The sequence below is a fragment of the Lepisosteus platostomus genome, chromosome 3, assembly GCF_059453375.1.
Source record: "Lepisosteus platostomus isolate fLepPlt1 chromosome 3, fLepPlt1.hap1, whole genome shotgun sequence".
NCBI classification, from domain to species: domain Eukaryota; kingdom Metazoa; phylum Chordata; class Actinopteri; order Semionotiformes; family Lepisosteidae; genus Lepisosteus; species Lepisosteus platostomus.
The window spans coordinates 33,971,085-33,984,194 of NC_142613.1; the positions used below are offsets into that span (position 1 = coordinate 33,971,085).

Genomic DNA, 13,110 nt, shown 5'->3' on the forward strand with positions numbered 1-13,110 from the left:
ACAGACCACAGGGTAAACCCCCCGTCCGGGCCCCACTAACACCTCGTCCAGCAGCAACCTTCGTTTTTCTCAGAAGGTCTCCCATCCAGGTACTGACCAGGCTCACACCTGCTGAGCTTCAGTGGGCTGCCAGTTGTAAGTTGCAAAGTTATATACCTGCTGCTAGGTAAAGAATGGGATCAATGTATCAGTTTGTGCCAGGAGTCTGGGAGCAGTCTTTAATGAAATGTCCATGGCCGTCTCGGCACAAATGAGGCAATACTCATGAACCCTGTGAAGAACCCTCTCGATTTGAAATTCCTTCCATGTTATTAATAAGTTTGGCTTTGTCTCCCGTGCAAGAACTGATAAGCTGAGCACCACACACAAAACACATGGGATCTATTTAATATTATTATTGTTGTTGTTGTTCACAAAGTGCGTTTACACAATCGCAAACCACTAATGTCAGATGATTAGTGCACCCTAATAAGGCAAACGTTTTTCTGGTGAAAGATAGGTTACATAGAGCCCTCATGAGGGGATCTGTTCTGTGCACCTGTGTGTAATGCCAGTAATTACATCTCAATTCTTTCAGCTTCACCTTTGTCTTCTGTTAGCCCCATTAGAAACTAACCCTGTCCTGTCTCAGACACGCAGTTGCCCCATGTACTTTCAGTTGTTCACTACTGATGTGCATTTGCCCTTACATGAAACCTTCTAAACGTCTAAATCACATATTTACATTTGCAGTCACTGGGGTTCGTTAACTACCTAATTTGTGCAGAAGCAGGAACAACTGCGCACATTATCTGCTAAGCAGAGCTAAAGCTGTCCTCCCATCTTTATATGCTGGTATTCAAACCCCACAGTGATGCATATGAGTGAAATATGCCAGGATATCCCCATGAAATCTGTGTAACAGCGTGGATAACAGAAATAGCAGAATACAATTAAGTAGGTAAAAATAGCCATGGAAAATGTATATCACGTTAACATCAAGGTGGAAAAATGAAATATGTTTTTGCGAAGACTTTCAATTTCATTTCATACCTTTCTCTATTTTTTTGCCTTAATGGCTGTGGAAAAACTTCCACTACTTCCTGCTTCTTGATATATATTTGTTTATGTACCTTTTAAACTTAAAGAGTGTTCAGCTGGTCTTGAATGTTCTATTTTCCCTTTGTTTTAATAAGCACTTTAATTCCATAACTCTTGTGGCCAATTTACCGGTCAGGTGACAGCCTTGCTAACACCACCTCTCAGTACAACAGCGCTCAGCCTTAATGAGATATGGAAGGAAGCTGGTGTGGAATGCTCCAGCAGCAACAGGGCACAGCACAGATTTTGGCAAATATCACATCATGATGCTGTAGCGTCTCGGAAACTTGGTATGGGAATCAGCCATTTTTCTACCCTCTTGAGGCTGACAAATTCTGCAGGATAGTTACACTGTCGGGTCCAGGTCATAATGTTTGCTTTTGTCTTATCAAACAGCTGAGGACCCCTGGTCAATTCATGCTCTCCCCAGACACCTTCAGCACTTGGCCATCTGCCCCATGTGCTTCCAGCTATATGGACAGCTAAATGCTGCTTTTGGAATCCCAGCCATACTTTGCTAGTGACGTAGCCAACTTGGAAGCAGTGATGTCTAGACTATAGCTCTCGATGTGCACTTTGATTATGCATCCTTACTGGTTGAGCCACTGTCTTCCTCTCTTCTGTTGATGATGGCACATAGCAGTAGACCAAGGGAAGACGATTGTGGTCAGAATGTGTTTTTTTTTCTTAAATCCCCGCAAATCATTGGTCTGTTAAGTGATGAAGGAAATTCCGCGTTTTGGCTAATAGTACAGTAGCATCTAAAAGTAACATGTTCCTGGTGAGTGCTGGCAGAATGCAAGACAGCTTCCAGGGATGTCTGTGGAGTTTGGATGAAGGTGAGATCAGGTAGTTTCATAGTAAAAAAACTACACTTGTCATCTATTGCTGTTGGTAGCCCACATGTCTACAAACAGCTCTGGAATCTTTGATGCACTCCTAAAGGTACTCCGTGATACTTACCTTTCTTCCTGATGAGATGATTGGGTCTTAATTTCTTCCAGCTAACAACCTCTTAATTAGGCTTAGATTGCACTTACATAGAATTTAAACTTTTTATATGTTGTAAATTGTCCTGGATAAGGGTGTAAGCAAATTATTAGTAATAACCTGGTGTTTTCCATTGATATTTGTTAAACAAATTGATTGCATTAGGCACAAAATGGAAATTCCTGTCCATTGTGGTTTTTGTATTTCACTATTTTCAATTTTGTGAGGTTTTCGGCTTTATTAGTGGACATCACTGCCCTTGGTTTCTGCATGTCCTCTTTTTAGTTTGACTTAAGAAAAGGTGACTTGAAAGAGGTTAAGCAGAAGGGAGATTTTGATGTTTTCGGTGTTTGAATACAAAAGCAACTGTTGTTGAAGTTTAAAATTCTGTATAAAGCAACAATGCAAATGGCTTTACAGCATAAGAAGAATATAAGTTATAATTGAATCTTTATTTTCTTTATCTGTACCTTTCTGCAATGTATACTAATCTGCCTGTTTTGATTTTCAAAATATTTGTTTCCTTTTAATAAGGTGTTCTACATTCTTTATCATATCTAAACAGGGCAATAGCTTCGTATATCAAACCACTGTCCAGTGATGGTATTCATATTGATTAAGTCATTGCCCACTTCTCTACTGGATCTTCTGTGTAATGGAGCTGCTGGAATATAATGGCTGCCGTGCAACATCCAAATGGGTACTGCTCTTCAGGGTAGCTGAAGTGGGTCTCCTCTTATTTTTCAAGTGCTTAGGGATCGTTTGAGATGAAGAAGCACTATATAAATGGAAGGGATTGTTATTCACATTATGTGTCAAAGCAAAGTGGATTTACATTACTGTGGAGCAGGTATTGTAAAATCTCAGTGCACCACAGCCATTCTGTTCTTTGGTGCAAAGCTGCTGGCCTTCTGTATACAGAACTGGAAGTTAACTCAGTAAATTAATTACAAATTAGTGCGTTGGGGAAAATGATGCTCTGCTGTCCAGCAAATTCTGTATTACAAACTGTGCATTTGTTCATCTTCTGCCCTAATCCATGTTTTTATTGTTTTCATTAATTGCATTGGGAATGCTGATGGGTTGTTTATGACATGTTAGATTTTCAGTAACTGGTTGGAAGGGAAAGACAAGGCAGAAGCGAAGTCTTCAAATCAAGATTTAATTAGAAGATTAATTTGGCTATTTCCTGCTTACAAAGCTGAAGGAGGCTTAACAACCAAAACATAGTGTTTTTTTCTTTCTGCTGTACAGTGTGGAATTAACCCTTACTTCTTGTTTTCCTGTTTTGAATGAGAATTTTTGTGTGTAAGCTTTTTGGGCGGAGCAGGGCCCCAGGGGATTGAAAAGGTGGGGGCAGTGGAGTATCAAGTTCCACTGTTGATACAATGTGACAGAACCCTAAACCTGTGGCACTAAGATCAGTGCTGGGGTAGTGTGGCAAAAATAATGGAACTGGGGTTCCAGGCAGTGAACCGGCTGGAGTGAGAAATGGCAATGTATTATACCAGGACCACCATTGTGTTTGGACTACTGATTGCAAAGGGGAAAAAATGTTGCTGGTCAAGGTTTCTTCCATTCTTAGCTGTATTACAAAGTTGACTCAACCTCCCTAACACTCACTTATGTTTACTATTATTAAACAGCTTTAATCCATGATCTTATCCTCAGGAATGCTTTACAATCTAAAGACAATAACCTGTAACATGAGAGTTGCAAGCACAAAATAGGTCGTTTTCATGTTTATTTTCCAGTAGTTTTGTATTTTACTGCAATTCTGTTAATACATCATCCACAATGATCAACTATTATCTAGTGATTTTTTATACCTTAGAATACACTTTCTGTGCAAAGGATAAATTATTCAACTTAAGAAAAAGTCACGTAATGGTATCCAAAATCATGAAACGTGCTTTATTAACTACACTTTATAGTAGATTATGCTACTTACCTAGCACCGAAAATAACATGGATAGTGCAACAGTTTGCACGTTCCTATAACTGAATTGTGTATTCTTTAAAACGTAGTTACCGAAACCTGTTCTCGGTCCGATGTTGCCTCATTTTTCCTAAATATTTCCTGGTAAAATGCATAATTTCATATTCATCCGAGTACACCAGCTGTCTGTACACAGTGATCGTATCGTGGAGCTATGACAGTTTCAGTACTGTGTTCAAGCTCATAAAAGAATACATTACCGCACCGCATCTAATAACGCCTCCTTCAGAACAAAACATGAAAGGATGGAATGAGTCTCCGATTAAACCTCTTAGATATTTAAGCGCTTGTCAATGAAAAGCTGTAGCAGCTCACGCGACACACTGGTGAAAAGTAAATTATGGTAACATAAATGAATTTCATTTTTATGTGTTTGTATAGTGTTATCATATATATGCACGTATATATTTATGATGCAAAGTTTTTTTTTAAGTATCTCGATTTCTATTACTAAACAGGGACAGTAGATCTTTCCAGGGTATTGTTGACCATAAAAACAAGCTTTTTTAAAAAAAAAATACGAAGACTATATAAATTTGTCTTTGCCATTTGGTTATTTATGTTAAAAATGCATCATTCTGTGTTTGCACAGACAAGGGGCAACGCGCAAGTTGTCAATTCTTTATCGTGGTGGCACTTTTTCAATACCGCTTTCGCAAGCACAGAACAATTAGCAAGATGTCCCGGGCAGTGGGCTTTACAAACTGCTCTTTTTTAAGTGCTTTGGAGACAGTCATGTGATTGTAACGTAACCCGACCGGAAAACACCGACCATCGCCGCCAATGCTGCGTTTTAGAGGAACAGAGCAGCTGCAAGCCCAACGGACAAGTCCCCGGTAACAAACAACAACAACACGACAAACTCCGCAGCTACAAAGGGAGCACAAAGGAAGGTAACGGCATTTTCCAATTCTCTGTCGTGCGAGGGTTTATACCGATCGATTTTTAAGACGATTTCGGTGCTTCAGTTACTTTTCAAGTTAAAAAAAGATTTCTCGGTGACCACCCCTTCCCCTTTTTTTTCCTTGTGTCCATTTCGTGAGGCTTCGTTCGCGTCTCGCTTCACATTGCAGTCAGACCTCTGCAAGAGCAGATGTGGGAGAGATCTGACCCTGCGTAGCTCGGTCGGCTCATTTTACGAGTTAAAACATTAAAATAATAGTCATCGAACCATGCGGTGCCCGGTCTGTGTCGGGGGGGGGGAGGGCAGGGGGGCGGCGAAAGCTTCTCGATAAGCGAAGGCGTTCGTGTTTAGTTTTGGGGGTTTATTTTTTGTTTGTGAGGAAAGCGCACTGCGGAAGTGGTTTGACTCTGCGGGAGATCTGTCCGGTCCACGTGTCCGCGTTATGGGCGGTGCTTAACCTACACACATAGCTCCCCAGCATGTTCACGCACTCGGGTTGCTTGTAGCTTGATTGCTGCTACTGCCAGCAGTGTTATTAATTTTTTGTGAATCATTTATAGTATTTTACTGATCCAGCCACTCAGGAGAGACTAGGACTTGTGAGTGGGTAACTTATCATAGGAGCAGCCAATCCCCAATAAGTGTGCCCTTAAAGAGAAGATACTGTTCGCGCACCTCGTGTGTGAGGACAATCGCGAAGCTGAAGCGCTCGCATCACAGAAATGCATGTGAATAACAATATTAAAACGTTTCCTCACAAAACTAATGATGTTATTATACTGGAATGCCCTCCGATGCCTGCTGCAGGCAGCCCTTCTGCGCGCTTCGCTTGCTGGTTTAATTGGAAAAAAAAAAACTGGTTTAAAAAAAGATTGACGTGAAGTGAATCACTTGAGGTCTTGTGGTGACACTAAAAGCCGATACCTTCCGTCCTGTAAACAGACTAGGTTTTGACCACGTATACTGATAAAATATACTTTGAATAAAATCAAATAAAAAATATTTCTGTGGTCTTAAAGAGAAATTTAGTAACTCACTACACATTTTAGTGCTTTCTCAAAGGTCGTTTTCGCGTTATGTTATGAAGAGTCCTGGAGACAAAAAAACTACTACAGTGTGATTCCAAACTGTAAATGCCGGTTTAGAACAGGACCGTTAAACCTCTTCTGAAAGAGGATGACCGATGTTTGTTTTTTTGTAATTGAGGCTACATTTCTTTCTCCATGCAGGCAGTGTTAAGCGTGGTTACCTCATATCCCTTGCATTTGAGAAATCTAGTCAGAAAAAAGAGGATAAAGCAAATGAGAAAAAAAATCATTTAGAAATATCTTATTCCTCAGCCCTAAGTAGATTGTTGTACTGCAGGCAAGGTCAGCTTCTTAATTTTTTTAAAGTACTTAAAAAGGGTTACACACAAAGGACCGCATTTGGCCAATTTTGCAGGTGTCATCATACAGATAAGAACTGGGCCAAAGAGGTTCATTGACGTGCACTTCAGCAAGCATTCGTTTGTGACTCATACAACATACAGAAACAACTTGTTAACATGACTGGCTCAGACCGAGCATTTCACTCTTTGGCCCATCCAAGGAGCTCATTAGGTTGAAAGAATCAATGGTTTCAGCTTCTGTGTGGCTGGGCAGTCTGGTCCAGACAACAATCCATTTTTGCACAAAGAAGTGCTTCCGAATCTCGGGCCAGATGTTTGCTCAACATTTTTTTTCCCCAACTAGGTTTTTTAAAACAATATTTTATACAAAACAGACAAGCTGTTGAAGTAACATGAAGCTAGAGCATGCAAAAGTACAAAGTCCTGGTAGGCACTGTTCTGCTTTGTTTTAGACATATCACAAAAGTGTACCAAACGGTATAAAGAATTGAATATGCTTGCTGCAGCAATAAGAGAGAAGTTAGTTGAATGCTCTCTTTCAGTTTACAGCCTTTCCAAGTCATTCCTAGCATATATTTTTGAATTGAATGCGAATTAAGTGGTTTCTTATGGTTTCAGACCTTTTTTGTATATGTTACTTGGAATATGAAGATGTGAAAGCACAAAAAATGTTTAATGTTTAATGCGTTCAATAGTTGTGTTGTGAAAATTGCTCAACTGATTTTGATTTATTGAACTACTGCTTTTTTGAAAGACTACCGCTATGACTCGGGGTACTTTCCCATTTCCCGTGGTAAACACCATGCTAATATTCCATTATCATTTGGGGCGGCAGAAGATTAAAACAGCGTGCTTACGAATGTACAGTAATTGTTGCCACTGGGTAGGCTGGGTGTAGGCTTCAAACCAAACCTTCATCTGTCTGATGGCAGAGCAGTTCGATTCCACCTTCTGGGCGGCTGAGCTGCCCTGTGTTCTGCTCTCTTGAGGATTCGCAAAGAATTTCCCACCAATTATTGAGTCGAGGGGTGAAGACATATGTGCTTAAAATAGGCCTAGTTGAGTTTTTAATTTTTCTCTGCAGCTGTTACTGACCTTTAACTTCTTTTGCCCATAAAATAGTTTCGTCTCAGCGGTTGTGTTTGGGCTCAAAAGTTTCACGTGGAAAAAAAAAGGTGTATCCATCATTTGTCATTTCATTTCATTTGTAATTTCATAGGCGGGGATGAAGATGTTTGTTAGGCAGTGTATGTGCCAGATGCTTGTCTAATCAAAAAGGCAGTAAACAGTTAATTTTGGCCTTCCTGTTGTCTTTGATGGTTTTAGTTAGTTCAGTTTTAAACTGTTTTGTATTTAAGTGTCTTAACAAGCAGGAAACTGTTTTCTTCTTGGCTTTTTGCGTAGGTTGAAGAATGGAGCTGGCCAACCATGGTCTTATCCTTCTGCAGCAGCTGAACGCTCAGAGGGAGTTTGGTTTCCTGTGTGATTGCACTGTGGCTATTGGTGATGTTTTCTTTAAAGCCCACAAAGCTGTTCTTGCAGCCTTTTCCAACTACTTCAGAATGCTTTTCATTCACCAGGACAGGTAATATACATTTTTTTTAAAGTGTTGTTTTTTTTTTAAACGTCTGATGAAGTAACGACTTACTCCTCTATTTGAAAAGAGGTCAGTGAGGTTGAATGTCGCTTTAATATGGTCAAGCAGCTATAACAACTTTTTAATGCATTACTTTAAAAGACAGAAGGGTTAATCGGCCCTCCTCTGTTTTGATGGAGCGCAACTCGTGGCTGTTGAGCTGATCTGTTTTCCTGTGTTTTCAGTGACTGTGTACGACTGAAGCCAGCAGACATTCAGCCCGATATCTTCAGCTACCTCCTGAATCTGATGTACACAGGAAAGCTGGCCCCCCAGCTCATTGACCCAGTCCGACTCGAGCAGGGCGTGAAGTTTCTGCATGCTTATCCACTGTTACAAGAGGCCAGTCTGGCAGGCCAGGCAGCTTTTCCACCTCCGGAGCAAGTCATTCCCCTGGCTACTTCCTTGTACGGCATTCAGATTTCAGATCAACAGACTGGCCTTCCCAGCAGGCTCTCAGCGCGGAGGCAGCTGTCCTCTCCATTTGATCCAGAGCAGCTCTCGGATAATAAACGTATTAATAGCGCGGCAGGCCCTGAATCCAAACAAGCCCCGTCCCTGTCTGAGCCCGAGGTCTCTACCAGAGGGAACCCCTCCACCATGGAGGAGCAGAGCTTGGAAGCACCAAGCGTCAGCGAACACCCAGCTGCCAACACCATCCTGCACGTCAAGCCCAGCATTATGAAGAGGAACTCCTCCTTCCGCAAGCAGTACTCCTGCCACATGTGCGGGAGCCGTTTCAACCAGAGGAGCAACCTGCGGGAGCACCTGCTCCTCCACAGTCAGGGGCTGCTGCCCAATCCGGCTGCCCTAGCAGAGGCCAGCGTCTCCCCGATGCTGAGCAACGCTCTGCCGGAGCCGGCCAAGGAGGTGGAGGACACCCCGCGAGGAAGTGACATCATCAGCGATGGCGAGCTGCCGCTGGCCACGGATTCCCCCAGGATGGAGGGGCCGCAGTCTCAGGCCGAGACCCCTCCGCCGTCGGACATTGCCGACATCGACAACCTGGAGAGCATGGACCTGGAGCGCGAGGTGAAGAGGCGGAAGTACGAGTGCTCTACGTGCGGCCGCAAGTTCATCCAGAAGAGCCACTGGCGAGAGCACATGTACATTCACACCGGGAAGCCGTACAAGTGCAGCGCCTGCGGCAAGAGCTTCTGCAGGGCCAATCAGGCGGCCCGGCATGTGTGTCTCAACCAGAGCGCCGAGTCGTACACCATGGTGGACAGGCAGAGCATGGAACTGTGCTCCAGCGAAGACAGCAGCCAAATAGAGGCCCTCTTCCTCTCTTCCAGCAGACCGTACAAATGTAACGTGTGCGAAATGACATTTGCCAGCCCCAACGAGGTCATGAAGCATTTGTGCTTTGCTCAGAACGCCCAGATGTTCTCTGGGTTGGAAAACCAAGCGCTGCAGAGTGAAGAGCTTCCGAAAGACGAGGGCTCAGACTCCTCCAATCCCGGACATTTAGTTACGTCAATCAAAGCTGAGGAAATTTTAGTTGAATAACGGACGTTTGTTTTTATATGAACAATACCTTTTTTTTCTTCCTAATGGTGATGTTTTTAAATTAATTATGGTCAGTAGTTAAGCTATAAAAAATGGGGGATAAGCCAGGGAGTTTAAAGTTTTGTCCAACCAGTAAATTGAACTTGGAAGATCCAGATCCTTATGACTGGTTGTTTTAGACATTGCAAAATTATAGTACATCTCCCGCAGTGGGATTCAACATAGCGCATCCTCATTACACAAGTGCATTGTGAAAAATGAGCTATATTAATGTGCATCTCAGCCTTTTTATCATCATATTTAATCAATGGAACATGGTGCAACAGGCTATGAGTATGACAGGCACAAATAAAATGTTTATCCAAACGAGCACAATTACACAGTTATTCCTCAACTGCTTTTCAAATTTTGTTTCTGTTGTACACATGCGCAGGAAGGGACACCTGAAGTGTAGTGATTGCAAAGTTTAATGCAGCCACCCATTAGCTTCTATGGACCTCTCTTTCATTGACATATTTTAATGACTAGCTTTGTCCTGTACATGTAACATACCAGGTTTAAAATACCGGCATCATCCGATCGAATTCTTACTGAAAAACTAGTCTTCCTCACCACTTCCAGGTGAAACCTCCTGCAGTCCAACCATTATTCTTGCAGATCTTGTTAATATGGTTCACAAATCGATAATATGCAACCATTAAAGAGCAAGTACCTGTCTCAGTACTTCATCTTTTCTCCATGTCAGCACCGGAAGATCATGCTTTTGTAACACTCATAGCTAACTATGTGCCAGAAACAAAGTAGGTTTTATGGATGCTTAAATATTTTACTTTCAGAAGCAGACTTTGTCCCTGTTGCTATGTAGGGGTTAGACATATGTTATACATTTTTTTCATTAAAGAACTATATTCTCTTTACGGTTTTAATACAACGTCCTTCACACCATGTTAATCAGAAGGAAAAAAAAAGCATACAGAAGCCAAGCAAGACTTAAGAATAGGTTGTGGTTTGAGAACCTTGAGCTGGAAGAGTGGAGTGCATTCACCCTTCGCTGACAGCAGCTGAGGGGGTATGTCATGTAGGGCTTCAGAATATGGTCAAAAAAAGTAACTCTAGAAGATTTTTTTTTTAAGATGAATTTGTTTAGTGCAATGTTACATGTGTGAAATGGAAACTTGTGTTGTGATTCATGCTGTGGAGTCTCATGCGGTCCATTACAGATACTGTACCTTTAAGAAACCCTTTTAATACGGTTGTAGAATCACTGATATAAAACACAAGAGAGCGTGTAACTGGTTTGGATCTGGTCTTGATTTACCTCGTCCGGTTGGATTTTTATGCTTTGTTTTTAGCATCTTGTTTGCCTTAGCCCCCTCCCCACCCCCATCACACAGAGCAATTTCAGTTTGCTAGGAGATCTGTAGGACTTGAAAGAACGTGTTATCTGCCTTGCAATCTCCTTGCTCGCTCTAGAGCACACTACCACTGGGCACTGGAAATGTGTCTGCAGCTTGAGGCTAGGGAGGGTACGGGGTGGTGAGAGCTCAAAAGTCTAACTTTCACAGCTTCCTGCCTGTAAGGAGCCAGTAAGTCGGTTGTGCATTTCAGATTTTTTTTCTGTCTCTTTGCGTTTTACAAGCTGAGTATATGCCAAGCGAATAATGTTAGTCAATTCAGTTACTTCTTACCCTCACTGTAAATAAAATAGGATTTGTAGACCACCAGCCTGAATACCATGAGGAAGTGTGAAGCTCCCATAGTGCCTTGCTTTCCACATCCTGGTCTGTTCCATGGCAACAGGGTCTGCTGTAAGTGTTTTTAAAGTAGAACTGGTCCATATATTATTGATTGTGCTTTGTTTTGGTATAGCTGTAGAATTGTCACGAGGTGTATTCTTTCTCAAAAAGTACTGAACAGAAAATCCTCTTCTTGTGTCCGTAGTGACTGGTGCTTTTCTTTCAGCAGCAAATGTGCACAAAACCTGTTATGCTGTAACAATGATGAACTTCTTGCCAATTTGTTGACCATAAGTTTAAACCTCTTTTTAAAGCCCTTATTTTTGTGTAGTAAACCTTTCTAATTTTATATACAATGCTATATTTACATAAAGTTTTATATTGCAAAAATGTATATTGCTTAAAGTAGGAGAAACTGTTCTTAGTGTATTTGTACATATTCATGTTTTTATTATTTTTTATTTTTTTTTAATAAGAAAAGGTCTTGAGGCCGTTGTCATGATGAACAAATATTTGTATTACGTTTTCTGCTGGTATTCATTTTGTTTCCCTTTTTGACGTGTTGTGCATGGTTCTGCTGTTTCTGCTAATGTAAATGTATTGCTCTCCCACCTGTTGCAACCAGGACAATATATTTTTTACTTTGAAGATTCCATGAAATTGCTGTTTGCAAGAAAAAAGTACAGTGAAATTAGATCAATAAATCTGTAGGTAACTTTGTTTGGTAAAGGAGGAAAAGCCCTGAATGCTCATTTTCTTTGAATTTGATACAGATATATTTTGCTGTTCTGGTTAGGTTTCAAAATCATATTCAGAGCAGAAGTAATAGCAGAATTACCTAATTACCTACCATAACACTAATATGGTATGAATCAAAACAGGGGAACCGGCAAAGGCAATGCAAGACATTCTTACAGTAACTGACGATTTTGTTCCCTCTAGTGGAATGCAGTGTAATGGCAATACAGAATCCATTTTCAGTTATTTAGTATTAACTTGAGGCATCATGGTAATAAGCTAAACCAGGAGTTGGCATTTCTAGTTCTAAAGATTTTCAATCCAGCACAACTCTCCACGATTTCATTAAACTGATTATTGGCGTAATTGGAGCAGTTTAACAGCTTTTCCCAGCTGCTGCTGATGAATCGCTTAAAATCTGTAGGAATACAGCGCTCGGGACTGAGTTTTGAAGTCATGCCATGAACAACAAAAAACTGGCATTCAGAGGTCGAAAATGGAACAACGCACTGACAAAAACAAAGATTTATTAGCTGATGAAAGTGTATTGGAAGATGCTTAACTTTTTAGAAATAGGAATTTCTGTAGGTCTCTGGCTTACATGGCGAAAATAATTGACAAACCTTATGTTGTGCTTTGATGTCAGATGTTACAGATTGGCCTGCTCCTTTTTTCATGTCCACAAGAAGCAGTTAATTTTTTTAAACAAAGTGCCTTTCATTGGCTAAAATTAGAAGTCTTGTTTGATGTTACACAACTAGTGTGTACTGTAAAGGACGTTGTATAATTATTTGTGTTTTTCTTTCAGCAGTCTGCAAATTAATGATTGATGTCTTGCAATATCTGTAATGTTTGCAACAACACATAACATCATGGTTTATGCTTCCAGTGATTGTGGTGGTGGTTTAATACACAGGTGTCGCCAGATGAAAGAAAACTCTTGACCACATAAATCCAAAGCAAATTGACGCAATTCGTACGACCTGTGTTCTCAGGAATTCATGCGCTCTCCTCCTGAAAGATTTGTGACATGATGAGCCTAAACTGAATTTTCACATACAAATCTAATAAAACATTTTGTGTAAAAAAGGCACGTTTTTCCTTTTCTCTTTCCATCACTGCCTTCAA

General features: G+C 41.1%; 1 protein-coding gene across 1 annotated transcript; it reads left to right on the plus strand.

The window, feature by feature from the left end:
- The first annotated feature begins 4,120 nt into the window (after positions 1-4,120).
- LOC148674780 (zinc finger and BTB domain-containing protein 2-like) lies at positions 4,121-9,883 on the plus strand. The gene is made up of 3 exons (XM_088625390.1): positions 4,121-4,962; positions 7,768-7,948; positions 8,185-9,883. Exons 2-3 carry the CDS (start codon positions 7,776-7,778, stop codon positions 9,506-9,508), a joined length of 1,497 nt encoding a protein of 498 aa, XP_088481516.1. The 5' UTR covers positions 4,121-4,962; positions 7,768-7,775; the 3' UTR covers positions 9,509-9,883.
- The last annotated feature ends 3,227 nt before the right edge of the window (positions 9,884-13,110 follow it).

Excerpts from the sequence above, each read along its gene's own strand:
- LOC148674780 (XM_088625390.1), top strand. The coding sequence starts at position 7,776 with ATGGAGCTGGCCAACCATGGTCTTATCCTTCTGCAGCAGCTGAACGCT. Across the intron at positions 7,949-8,184 it reads CTTTTCATTCACCAGGACAG|TGACTGTGTACGACTGAAGC; the intron begins GTAATATACATT and ends CTGTGTTTTCAG.